This window comes from Paroedura picta, chromosome 14 (genome assembly GCF_049243985.1).
Source record: "Paroedura picta isolate Pp20150507F chromosome 14, Ppicta_v3.0, whole genome shotgun sequence".
NCBI classification, from domain to species: Eukaryota; Metazoa; Chordata; class Lepidosauria; order Squamata; family Gekkonidae; genus Paroedura; species Paroedura picta.
In genome coordinates this window covers 15,833,554-15,847,082 of record NC_135382.1, presented here as the reverse complement: position 1 = coordinate 15,847,082, position 13,529 = coordinate 15,833,554, and the positions used below count along the sequence as shown (strand labels likewise).

Sequence of the window (13,529 nt, the reverse complement as noted above, 5' to 3'; positions counted from 1 at the left end):
AGCTCTTAACCACTACAATGGAGCTGGAAGCTCTGGAGGCATTTAAGGGGATCTGTTCTCCACAGCCTGAGACGGGTCTGGGGGGGAGACATTTAAAGAGCCTCAAGATCAGTTTTTTTTTTTTGGGGGGGGGGCTCCTTTGTAATCAGCAAAACAACAACCAAGCCCAAATCAATTTGGGTTTCTCTGAGTCAACTGATTTAAACTGATGGGATGTTTGGTTTGGCTCAGATAAGGCTGAAAAGTATTCGACTCACCATTGATTCGAGTATTTTCAGGCTTATCCAAGCCAAATCGCCCATTGCTAATCCAGACAGCATCAGGATGGAGGACCTCTCAAAGCTGTCCTGTCTCACCTTCAGACTGAATGGACATTTGAAGGCTGCAGTTCTCCTTTCAGTATCACAGGACATAAAATGAAAGGCTTTGACACAAATGGCTGGAAGTGTAAGCTAAGTGTAAGCTACTGTGTGTCTCTATGCCACACGTACAGAGGGACAATGACAGACAACAGCCAGACGTGGGTAAGTTTCACAATAAATCCTAAAAGGGGACACAATTAGGATCAGGCTGCCATGGTCAGGAGTAGCCCATATTTCTTCTCATCTCTAGCTCTGTCTCCAGCTACTGCCCTAAGGACATATAATACTCTGGAAGCCCATAGCATAGAAATAGAGTTGGAAGGGACCTCATGGGTCATCTAGTCCAACCCCCTGCACCATGCAGGACACTCACATCCCTATCGCTCATCTACTGTCACCTGCCACCCCTTTGCCTACACAAGCCTACAAGATTGGGGGAATGTTAGTCATTTCAGGACATTTCAAGAGTTGGCGCTATTCTCTATAGTTTTCTTGCAGGGTTTAAAGATCCATGAGATTAGAAAAATGTCATCAAGGAAGACAGAGTTGGTTTGCTTCTGGTTATCTCTTTCACTTTGCCTAGAAAGGATAGATTAGAGATTGGGCTACAGTTAGCCACATTGTTTTTGTCTGGTGATTTTTGTAAAAGTCAGGAATAGTCGTGGGAACATGCCCTGGGTTCATGACTGGTTTATTATAATCAGGGGTTTGCTTATTGAGGAATGGGAAGGCGACTGTAAGCCGCTTTGAGCCTCCTTCGGGTAGGGAAAAGCGGCATATAAGAACCAACTCTTCTTCTTCTTCTTCTTCTATTTTATTTCCCGCCCTCCCTTTCACTGAGGGGGAATTACTCTGAATGTCTCCATCAATGCACCTGAAAGCATCTCTGCCGACTGACCCACTGGGGAACATGGTGGTCAGAAGACAAGCGGAATGCCAAATCTGCCCATAGTCTCCAATGAGCATACAATCAGTGCCATCTGTTGTTGTTATGTGCGAAGTCATGTCCGACCCATCGTGACCCCATGGACAATGATCCTCCAGGCCTTCCTGTTCTCTACCATTCCCCGGAGTCCATTTAAGTTTGCACCTACTGCTTCAGTGACTCCATCCAGCCACTGTAGTTTGTAGCAAAAGCTGAAAGACTCATGGAGGGTGATAGTATCCGTGGGAGGCCAATGGAGGACTTCATAACTAGGCAGAGTTAGTTGGAATAGAGACACTGTGTCACTTTATTTCAGTCATGTCAAGCGGTCCAGTCATGTCAAGCGGTCGGCCCAGTCATGTCAAGCAACGGCCTCTAATCTGGATTTATTTATTTATTTGTTTGTTTGTTTGTTTATTTGCTGGAAATAAAGCCCATTTTATTGCATAATAAAATGGGCGCTAGGGCCCAGTCCCCGGGGAAGCCTTCGCAGGGCAAAGGGTTCCCGGGGGTCTGGGCCGTGGGGACGAGTGGGGCGCGACCTAGGGCGTTCTCCCGGCCGTGAGCTGCTCTCCTGGGGCCGGGAGAAGGCGGCCACCCCTCACCCCACCCCAGAGCGTCCCGGGGCCTTCTCCCGGCCCCAGGAGCGGCCTCGCCGCCCAATCTGCAATCTGCGAGGTGAGTCCCCGGACAGGACAGGCGAGGCCGGGGCAAGTAGCCAATGGGGAGCCACGCTTCATGCGGCTCCCCATTGGCGGCTTGGCCCTGGATGGACACTCAGAGGGCCCAATCAGGAGCCGCTTCGCGGCCCAGGGTATTCCCGAGGCAGATTGTCTCTCTGTAGAGAGAGGTGGCAGCCACAAAACTTTGCTCTAATTTTCTGTCCCATGCCGTGGTTCCTCCCTTATTTCTGGGGGAACTTGCAAGTCCATTCCTCCACACCCTCCAATGTTTTATAGATGGAAGGATGCTGTTGTAACACTGAAGTTTCAAAGAATCACTGTGGGAAATCTGTTTGAGCTTGTCCAGTGCAAGAGGCTTTCTCCATCAACCATTCATTACTCTTTCCTGCACTGGCTGCTAAAGTGAGATCCACCAGCAGATAGATGACCTTTTGATTTCCAAAAGAGATTTATATATAACAAGAACAATTAGCCTTGTGGTTGTGCCCGTTATAGACGGCTTTCTCAACCAGGATTTTGTGAAACCCTGGAGTGTCTAGGCAGCCCCGGAAAGGTTTCCCAAATGGGTGGGAGTTCATTCATTTTTAATGAATTTTTAAAAAAATTCTTAAACATTTATCAGATGATATAATCATATATAATCTGATTCTGTGAAGGCTCAAGGGGGTGGCAGGTTACAGTGGATGAGCGATAGGGTTGTGAGTGTCCTGCATGGTACAGGGGGTTGGACTAGATGACCCAGGAGGTCCCTTCCGACTCTATGATCCTGTGATTCTAATCATGTCGACCTGCATCCCCCTCCCAAAAAGGACAGTGATGGGCCTGTAGGGGGTGGGAAGGGGAGGTGCCCCGGTTAGGTGTGTATACCACTATGCTTCCCAACCATATCCATGCCATTTTGGGGGTTTCACGAAGCCTCAGGAATGTTTGAGGGTTTGTCATTGGTAAAAAATGTTGAGAAAGGCTGTGTTCTAGAGCAGGGGTAGTCAACCTGTGGTCCTCCAGATGTTCATGGACTACAATTCCCATGAGCCCCTGCCAGCATTTGCTGGCAGGGGCTCATGGGAATTGTAGTCCATGAACATCTGGAGGACCACAGGTTGACTACCCCTGTTCTAGAGGAGCTGTAACGCGAGCATTTCTAACCCAGTGGTCCCCAACCTTTCCGAGGCTGGGGACCGGCAGGGCATCGGGCCGCGCCCCCGCGGACCGCGCCCGTGCGGGCCACGCCCGCGGATCGGGCCGCGCCCCCGCGGACCGCGCCCGTGCGGGCCACGCCCGCGGATCGGGCCGCGCCCGCGGGCCGCGCCCACGCCGCGCCCGCGGATTGGGCCGCACCCGAGCCGCGCGCGCGAGCCGCGCCCACGGGCCGCGCCCGCGGATCGGGCCGAGCGGGCGTGGCCCGCACAGGCGCGGCCCGGCCCTGATTCCCTCTCCCCGCCTCCCGCAGTAAGAAGCTTCCCGGGCCGCAAGCTTGCGGCCTGGGAAGTTTTTTACTGCGGGGGCGGGGCGGGGAGAGGGAGCCGCGGCCCGGTGCCATGGCCTTTGCGGCCCGGCACCGGGCCGCGGCCCGCAGGTTGGGGACCACTGTTCTAACCAACAGCATTGTGTTCAGACAGCCACAAAAGAAGCAACTCAGCAGCAGCCCGGTCAAGTGGTCAATAAATCAAAAGAATGCTGGTCCTTTTGGTTAAAGAAACCCTAGAAACATAAAATCATTCTCTAAGACCCGTGTCCTGCATGAAAATACAAAATGGAGCCCAACAGCTCTTAGTTTATGATGGTCCGGAGGGAATGGAGTCTTTTGACTCAGTGGCAGAGCATTTTCTTGGCATGCACAAGGTCCCACTGGCAGCTCCAGTTAAACGAAGGAAGACCTGGCAGCTGCTGTGAGTGACCTCTGCCTGGGACCCTGGAGAGCCACTGCCGGTAAGAGTAAGAAAGACATAAATTGATAGACTGATGGTCTGACCCCGTATGAGTCCACTTCATGTATTCAGAACTTCTTTCTGAGTACTGGACTCCAGGGACACCCATTAGGGGAGTGCTAATGTCCGTAGGTGGGCTTCTCAGAGGCCCCTGGAGATCCATAGCTGGAAATAGGAGCCTGGACTCGATAGATCTCAGTCTGATCCCGCCGGATTCTTCTTGTGAAACTACAGCCTGGTTTGTTTGGCATCATTCCTCTTGGTGACTCCATCCTGGCCTGCTGCCCAACTCCTTCCGGTCAAGAGTCTTTCTGTGCTTCTCTTCACAGACTGCAGGCTCCTTTGGGATTATGTCTATCAGCTGCTTTCCGACAGCCGGTACGAAAGCTTCATCCGATGGGAGGACAGGGAGTCCAAGATATTTCGGATTGTGGATCCAAATGGGCTGGCCCGCCTCTGGGGGAACCACAAGGTAAAGAGCAACCTTGTCCGGGTACCTTTAGGTGTTGCTGAGTCGCAGTGATGGCCAGGGTTGTGAAGCAAAGTTCAGGAGAAGCACGTTAAAAGAAGAGTTTATTACAAAGAAACAGGCCCCTACCCCTTGGAGTACCTCCAAGATACACGTAGGAAAAAAAATGGATGTTTTTCGGTCTGCGTCTATTGGAACTCGGGAAAATATCAATATATCCAAAAACTACCGGATCCCAATATCAGAATGGTTTTGGGGAAATCCTGGGGGGCTGGGGGTGAGGGGGTTAGTCCAATAGACCTAAGAAGAAAAATGTCAATTGAAAAAAAGCCAACATGATGCTGCAGGTGAAGCTAGCATGCAGTGGGGAGAGTTTAAATCGGTCTGCGAGAGGAGCCAGCCTCAGCTGAGGCTGCATGGAGTTCTCAGCGCCCTCCGTCCCAGCTGCTCGTCGGTGTAGCCGAATAGACCTGAATGAAAGCCCCCCCCCCCCCCAAATTTGCTTTCAGTCTCAGCCATACCCTAGGCAGCCAAATTCTGACTTGTGACCGGTTTAAACAATGCCTGGAAAATACTAGGGAGGTATGTTGGGGGTATTTTTCCAGCCTGGTTTATGCCGAATACAACCCCCTAGTCACACAGTCCCCTTCCATATTGGGGATGATCGTGGCCTCTTTGTTGGCCTCTTTGTCGGCGAACGGTGGCAGGGGCTCATGGGAATTGTAGTCCATGGACATCTGGAGGGCCGCAGTCTGACTACCCCTGAGCTAGTATGTGCTGAAGATCTAATCCTTCACTAATTCTATAATCTATTATTCTCCACTTAAATTTTAACAGTATATATATTGGCCTTTAGCCCAAAGGTATGGGGAAGCGTAGTCAAAAGACTGTTCCCCTGGCATCCTAAAATTCTGCAGGGAATTTGATTGTTCTGGTACAGAGAGGCAGCAGGCTCCTGCCATTGATCTAATTTTTAATCCAGGAGAGGACCTGTGCTCTTTATCTCATGATTGCTAAACTTACTCAAGAATCTTTGGTGAGGTATTTTTTCAAGATATTTGGGTGGTGAGAGAGAGGAAAAAAGAACTGTAGGGGCAAAAAATGAACGTGACCCTCCTACCATTTTCTTTACGTGAGTCTCTTTTAATTTTTGCTTGTTGCTTTCCTTCTCCTTTCCTTTCTGCCTCGGAATGCACAGAACAGAACCAATATGACGTATGAGAAAATGTCCCGAGCCCTGCGTCACTACTATAAACTAAATATTATCCGAAAAGAACCAGGACAAAGGCTTTTGTTCAGGTAAGACTTCCTCCTTTCTCTTCCTTGTTCTTAGAGGGATTTTCTTTTGCTAAGTTTCCTTATGAAAAGGTTCGGAGGAAGTTATGAAATGGAACAGCTTATCCTAGAGCCATGAAGCTGCCCGGGCAGAAATTGAAACTTTCCAGCATCTAAGAGAGGTGTGTTGCTTTGCAGTCAAGGTCCCCAAGGCTGTCAGGATCATCACAGCTGCTAGGAAAGCCACCAGTCAAATTGTTGGGCCGATCTTTTTCATAGGTTCTCCCCTCCCCAATAAGTACAACCCCACAGTTTGTTGGCTTCTTGATCTCTTTCTTCATAATGACGGAATTGCATTCTTACCTTAAGTCGAAACGCTGTTGTTTCCGGAAGACAACGTACATGAAGCTACTGTTCACCCGAGGCGAATGACAACTTGCAAGATGGCACTGAAAGAGAGGAACAGTATCTTCCCCCTCAAAAAAGTTAGAGCCTCTTCACCTTTGCCAAAGGAGCAAGGAGTTCAATGCAATGTTTCAGTCCTGTTTCTGTGCAACTTTGGAATCAAAGCAGTGCAGAACCAGTCAAGGTCATAAGGAAAAAGAGAGCTAGTTTTGTACCTCCTCATTTTTTGTACCATTTTTCACTACCCAAAGGCATCTCAGAGGGGCTTGCAATCACCTTCCTTTCCTCTCCCCACAGCAGAAACCCTCTGAGCTAAGTGGGGCTGAGAGAGCTCTGAGAGAACTGTCACTGGCTCAAGGTCACCCAGCTGGCTGCATGAGAGGGAGTGTGGAATCAAACCTCCATATCGGAAACTGACACTTTTAACCACTACACCAAGCTGGCTCTCATAGGAAACACTGTTCTTAAAGCTGAGTGGTGGCCATGTTTTGTTTGAAAGAAGAGGGGGTGACACTGTCCCCCTATGCAGAGTGACACCCTTCCAAGTCTATTCTCTTCAGGGAAGGGGCATCATTCACACAGAGACCTCCCTTGTTGCCAGCAAACAAGTGGACAAAGTGGAGAGCCAGTTTGGTGTAGTGGTTAGGAGCGCGGACTTCTAATCTGGCATGCCGGGTTCGATTCTGCGCTCCCCCACATGCAACCGGCTGGGTGACCTTGGGCTCGCCACGGCACTGATAAAGCTGTTCTGACCGAGCAGGAATATCAGGGCTCTCTCAGCCTCACCTCCCTCACAGGGTGTCTGTTTGTGGGGAGAGGAATGGGAAGGCGACTGTAAGCCGCTTTGAGCCTCCTTCGGGTAGGGAAAAGCGGCATGTAAGAACCAACTCTTCTACTTCTTCTTCAAAAGCAGAGAGCCACTTAGATGTCTGATTCCTTGTTACGTGCCTTACTGCCACGTAAATGGCGACAGAGGGAGACTCGGGTGTCATATTTGGATTTTTGGTTTGCTAGCCAGCAAAGTAAATCTGGGCCACACTGTAAGAAGAGGAGGAGGTTTTTATATCCTGCTTTTCCATACTCAGAGCCTCTTGTGGCGCAGAGTGGTAAGGCAGCAGAAATGCCGGCTCAAGGTTGACTCAGCCTTCCATCCTTCCGAGGTCGGTAAAATGAGTACCCAGCTTGCTTGCTGGGGGGTAAACGGTAATGACTGGGGAAGGCACTGGCAAACCACCCCGTATTGAGTCTGCCATGAAAACGCTAGAGGGCGTCACCCCAAAGGTCAGACATGACTCGATGCTTGCACAGGGGATACCTTTACCTTTACCTTTTTTCTCTACTCAAAGGAGTCTCGATGCACCTTACAACCACCTTCCCTTCCTCTCCCCACAACAGACACCCTGTGAAGTAGGTGGGGCTGAGGGAGCTCTGACAGAGACTGCTCTGTAAGAACAGTTGTGATTAGCCCAAAATCACCCAGCAGGCCTCATGTGGAAGAGTGGGGAATCAAACCCAGCTCTCCGTATTAGAAGCTGCTAGTCTTAACCACTACACCACACTGGCTATAATTAGCCACCCTCTGGACTGCTGCTCTAATGAGCCTGCCCCTGAAGACTGTTCAAGGAATGTTCAAGCCCTTGATAGTCCTTGAGCTGCTGGCCTGCTGTAAGGTTTTACAGTAACAATAATTAACAATAATTAAGTGTGATGAACAAATGCAGATAGGAATAAAAAGCAACCTAGCATCTGACTCCGGTCTCGAAAGTGTATATGGCTCTGTTGCCATTTGTTATTGTTGTTGTTTTGCAGATTCATGAAGACGCCAGATGAGATTATGAGTGGCCGCACCGATCGCCTGGAACATCTTGAATCTCAGGAGCTGGATGAGCAAATATACCAGGAAGAGGACTGCTGAAGGATCCAACGCCCCTGCTTCACTTTGTTCCGTGGAGCTCAGTCAGTGTGGAGGCACGTTTGGGACAGGAAGTGAAAACCCAGGACTTAGCCTTGACCCTGGTGTCTGTGCAGGACCCCTCCCCCCCCCAAGCACCTTAACAAAACCAGTCTATTGGCAAGGACAGTGTTGGCCCCAAGATTTGGAGAAGATTGCAAGAAACACAGAGCACTGCTGCATTGGTCCTTAGAGTCTCCCCTGCAACCGGTCGAGGGGTTTTATGGTTGGTTGGTTGGTTGGTTGGTTGGTTGGTTGGTTGGTTGGTTGGTTGGTTGGTTGGGGCTTTTCTATTTATCATGCCATTTTGCCTTTTTAAGTGACTTTTGTAGGGCAAAATGTCAGGGTTTTTGCTTATTCCAAAGGCTTCCCTATGGAAACATAGTGCAACCATTTTCTGCACTAGTCTCACATTATCCCAATATAGGAACAATGACAAATGTTACAGCAGGAGTCCGAAAGTATCTCCAGCATTGAGCAGGGAGGTTGGACTAGACGGCCCGTATGATTCTATAATTCTGTTATTCATTTGCCTTGCAACCAAAAGTAGCTTAGGCTGCAGTCCTTAGGCTGTTCAGGGTATGAGAACCAGGACAATGCCCTCCATCTTGAGCTGGCCTTGAATCCTGGAAGAGTCAGCTGATTTCAAGGACTCGCAGGCCTTATCCAAACACCTGGGTACCACCAGGGTAAGGAGAACAAAACACAATAGACTCCCCCAAGCCTTTGGCTGGCCCTTTCAGGTTGAAGTGAGGGATAAATTAAGCCTGTAACAGTGAGATGCAGTTTTGGGTCAGCTGGCGAGCTGTTAGGGTTGCTATATTTGCAGTGGCAAGAGGGAGGTTTGTCTTCTCTACCAGCTGCGTTGAGAGTTGCTCGCAAGAGGAGAAAAGAAGACCACGTAGCCTTTCAAGAAAGAGTTTCCACATCTCCGAGAGGCTGTCAGAATCATCACAGCCGCTAAGAAAGCCACCAGTCACATTGTTTGGCTGATCCCCCCTCCCCAATAAGTACAACCCCACAGTTTGTTGGCTTCTTGATCTCTTTCTTCATAATGACGGAATTGCATTCTTGCCTTGTTAAGTCAAAACGCTTTTGTTTCCGGAAGTTCCATCCTGATTTAGCGGCCATTGCAGTGACGTGAACTTGTTTGTCAGTTCATTATGGCTCTGAAAGGAAAGGTCTCTTCCCCAGAGGTGGGGTAACCACACAGAAGTTGGAGGCGTAGTTGAACAGCTCACACTCACTGTCACAATCTGATGGCGCAACAACCTCCACAGTTTTAAAAACCCACTGACCACAGCTGTGTACGGCTTGTGTTAAAGAAAAGAGAATTTGGCACCAAGGTTGTTTCAGTTTTTCATCAGGAAATGTAGGATTTTATCATTTGCAGCAAATAGACAAATTAGACGAATGCACCTCTTTGTCCTGAGAGATGCCAGATCCCGCGAGATGCCAGGTTTGTGTGGACAAATGGAACATATCAAACAGGTAGTCATAGATCTGTGTGGGATTAATTTCTGTGATCCTGGGAAGTAGAAAAAACAACTATTGCAGCCAAATGAAGTCAAAGAATGAGATTAAAATGACAACAAAACACATGATGCAGTTATTGTATTCAGGAATGAAACCAGAGTTCTTTATTCCTTTCTCTAAACCAGCCCTTCTCAACTTTTTAACCATTGAGAAACCCCTGAAACGTTCTTTAGGCTTTGAGAAACCTCAGAGGTGTTTCTCAAAGGCGCCATCGTGCAAGATATGGTTGGTAAGCATAGCCGTGTCCACGCCCACTGGTGTCCCTTCCCTTCCTACACCCTCCAGGCCCATCACTCACCATTTTGGGAAGGGGGAGGGACACATTGACATGACCATATATGGTCATATCACCCAATAAATGTTTAACACATTTTTAAAAAATATAAAAACGAATTAACTCCCACCTATTCACGAAACCCTTTAAGGGCCGTCAAAGAACCCCAGAGTTTCATGAAGACCTGGTTGAGAAAGCCTGCTCTAAACTATTAAAATAAACACATAGTGCTACCAAAAATGGGAGCCAGGTGTCTGCCTAGCACAGTGGTTGTCTACCTTGGGGTCCCGACCCCAAGTGGGGTCGCCTGGCCCCTTCCGCGGGGTCACCAGACAGGGTGGTAGCGGCCGGCAGGGCCTGCGTGCGCGCATGTGTCACCCCTGCCGCCAGGGTCGCGGCATTACAGCAGTTGAGAACCGCTGGCCTAGCAGAATATATTTGTGCGATGTTTTACTAATGTGTGAGGTTCATTTCCTGTATCTATCAGCATTGTCTGGTGTAACATGGAAATGTCCTTCAGAATAGTTTCAGATGAGTAATCCTGTTTGTCAGTAGAAGAGCAAGAATAGATCCCATAGCGCCTTAAAGACCAACAAGATTTCTAGGGCAGGGGTAGTCAAACTGCGGCCCTCCAGATGTCCATGGACTACAATTCCCAGGAGCCCCCTGCCAGCAAATGCTGGCAGGGGGCTCCTGGGAATTGTAGTCCATGGACATCTGGAGGGCTGCAGTTTGACTACCCCTGTTCTAGGGGTATTTAAGGATGGGAGTACAAAGGGTATTTAAGGATGGGAGCGTTGACTCCCGAAAGCTTATGGCCTGGAAATCCTTTTGGTCTTTAAGGGCTTGAATCTTGTCCTTCGGGATGCGAGGCCATAAGGAAGTTCTAGTAGATCTGCAGTCGCCATTTTTGGCAGCAGCTGCTCATTACTTGTAATGCCCAAAGACAGCAAGAACTCAGATTCAGTTATTGAACGTGAGAAGCACTAAAATGGCCGGAATTATATCTCATTTATCAAAAGCCACAGAGTGACATGTTCATGTGTCTTGTGAATAGCTGTGACAGCAATAATGGCGCATCTGACCTTTTCTGTAAAGAACTGAACCAGCATTTGTCAAGGAAAGGGGCCGTCACCCCATTGCCAGCAATTCCTCATTTCGGAAATCGGCCGCATGTGAGGAATTTTAGATAGACATTTCCATGTAGTACTTTTATGTTACTGAAATTTTAGATGCCTAGATAGGGGCGATTCTGTGGTAACTTTAATGGCTGAGGGGAGCAAGCAGGTGACTCAGCCCTAGAGATAAGTCAAGTCTAGTTGGGCCAGATCTGGAAATTCTGATTCTTTGCTAGATTAGCTTGTAAAGATGACTACCTAGAAGGGAATTCCTTCCTGCCCCTTTGAGAGAGGTCTTGTGGAGCTTAGTTAAACCACCATCTCTGTTGTCCTGACGTAGAGGATGGGGGGGGGGGATAAATTGACGCACTATATAAAAAGAAATCTTGACATAATAGTGTTTCAACTCAGAGAGGTAGAAGATTCTCTCTGATAAGTATCTTGTCATTCATTCAATTCTACAGCTTTAAAAAAAAAACAGGTGCTAAATGGAGGAATCCCACAGCTGTCTAAGCCCTGGTTGTCTGAAGCTCCACCAGACTGCTGGTCCCAAGTGGATCGTGTCAAGGCACAATATAATTAAACTATTCAGACAGTTATTAAAAAACCCAAATAAGTGAAACTCTTCATTCCCCTACCCAACAAACAGGACTACAGCTATACCTGGCATCACCAACTAGCATATCTCCTCAAGAGGTTTTGTAGATTAATGTTTGGTCATCCTCCAAAAAGGCAGGAGGAGAATTAGGTTGGTTGGCCTCTCGGTTACACAGAAAAGGAGTGACCACTGAGAAGGCCTTGTTCTTTTGCTGTAGCTGCCTTCCAAGCCTAAGAAATCCAGGGCACTCATCCAGGTCTGACAAGATGCCTAAAGCTCAAGTAGCATAAGTCCTGAAAGTGAATCTGTTTTAACTGGTCCTGATGACAATATTAGCATGAGTCCAGAAAGCTGAAGTGAATGGCTAGAGCAGGGGTAGTCAAACTGCGGACCTCCAGATGTCCATGGACTACAATTCCCATGAGCCCCCTGCCAGCATTCGCTGGCAGGGGGCTCATGGGAATTGTAGTCCATGGACATCTGGAGGGCCGCAGTTTGACTACCCCTGGGCTAGAGAGTCATATAGTTACAGGTACAGAAAAAATTATAGACCAATGAAGACAACAAGTTCCATTAGAGCTGGCTTTTTCAACCTTTTTAACTGTTCCTGAAATATTGTTCCAGCTTCAAGGAGCCTCAGAACCAGGCCGGACGTGGAGCTCTCATAGGAGCTCTGGTTGGAAATCCTGCCTTAGCTTGCAGCCATCACCTCCAGCCCCCCCCCCCCCCCAGCATGTTCCCTGCCCAGTCAAAGTTCACGTCCAGGGTCGCTGCCATGTCCTTCTCCTAAGAGCATGCTTCGAATGCCAAGCAAAGGGCCGGGCACCACATTCATGCTATAATGAGGCCGTTAGGAGAACCACATGGGGAGAAGTCTTTAAATAGAGTCCAGCCACCCCACGCAGACAGGGTACATGCAAGGCGGACGGTAGAAACTGGAGAACACACCATGCTTTCCCAAATATAGTGACAGTTGCCGAAGATGTAGGAAAGAGAACCTTCCACAGCCAATTTCACAAAATTCTCACCCCAGATCATTTTACCAGAGCAAAGCATTCTCTCCCCCTCCCCCCCCCCGAAAGAAAGTGATCAATAGAGAAGCAAATAATTGCAATGGGTATTTTTATCTCCTGGAGAAAGGCTCTTCCTTTTGAATTTAGGGCTGGAGAAACTGGGCAACTTGTTCAATCATGCTGGGACATTGGTCTGTGTTTATAACATAACTGCCATACACAAGAAGTCAGGACATGGGCTCCGGGCACCAATAGGAAACTTGCTCTTGAAATGTACAGATCTGGGAAAACAATCCGTATGGACACGCCTTGGAATTGCCCGTGAGCACTTAATGATGTAGCCGGCCCTCGATTCACACATGGGCTGAGGGTGCAATCCTCCATCATTTCTCTTTCAAAGGCTGCCGTCGTATGCAAATTACAAATGCAATGAGTTTTTTTTTTTAATTTAAAAGAAATCCTTTTTTTAAAATTATCCTATAATAAGGAAATGATAAGTTGATGATCACGGTGGCTTGCTTTCTTCTTCGAGGTGTGGGGTTAAAGGGATTGAATTGAATGAATGTAACACAGCAAACCAGGATGCCTCTTCTCAGGGCCAGTGAGTTGCAAATAATTTTTAAATGCTTGTAATTACATCATCTCAATAAATTTTTTAATATAAAAGGATGTCCTTTTTTCCTTAAATACACACGTACAGTAGCAATCTGGTGTTCTATTTCCTCCATGCCAAGTACACTGTATCCTGCAACACCTTTGCAGCCATATCTCTCTCCTCTAGCACCTGGCTTCCCCCTCTCTGTATGTGCGTCTACCTATTGTACACAAATACATGCAACACCTCTTTTGCAACTCTGGCCAAGGGACATTCTTTTAGACCCTTCCTTGAATAACAACAAAAAACTGCAGTAGCTTCAGTTTTGGGAAACTGCTGGCCCAACCCTTGGTATCTCTGCTGTGACCTTAAGGCAGGGGTAGTCAAACTGCGGCCC

At 48.3% G+C, this 13,529-nt stretch overlaps 1 protein-coding gene across 2 annotated transcripts in view; it reads left to right on the top strand.

Moving 5' to 3' along the window:
• Positions 1-13,203, top strand: part of ETV6 (ETS variant transcription factor 6) — a 150,240-nt gene extending 137,037 nt beyond the window's left edge. For both annotated transcript variants that reach the window (XM_077310917.1, XM_077310916.1), the window contains exons 6-8: positions 4,228-4,370; positions 5,566-5,666; positions 7,857-13,203. In XM_077310917.1, coding sequence (XP_077167032.1) covers positions 4,228-4,370; positions 5,566-5,666; positions 7,857-7,962 — 350 coding nt within the window. In that variant the 3' untranslated portion in view covers positions 7,963-13,203. The remainder of the gene's footprint in view (positions 1-4,227; positions 4,371-5,565; positions 5,667-7,856) is intronic.
• The last annotated feature ends 326 nt before the right edge of the window (positions 13,204-13,529 follow it).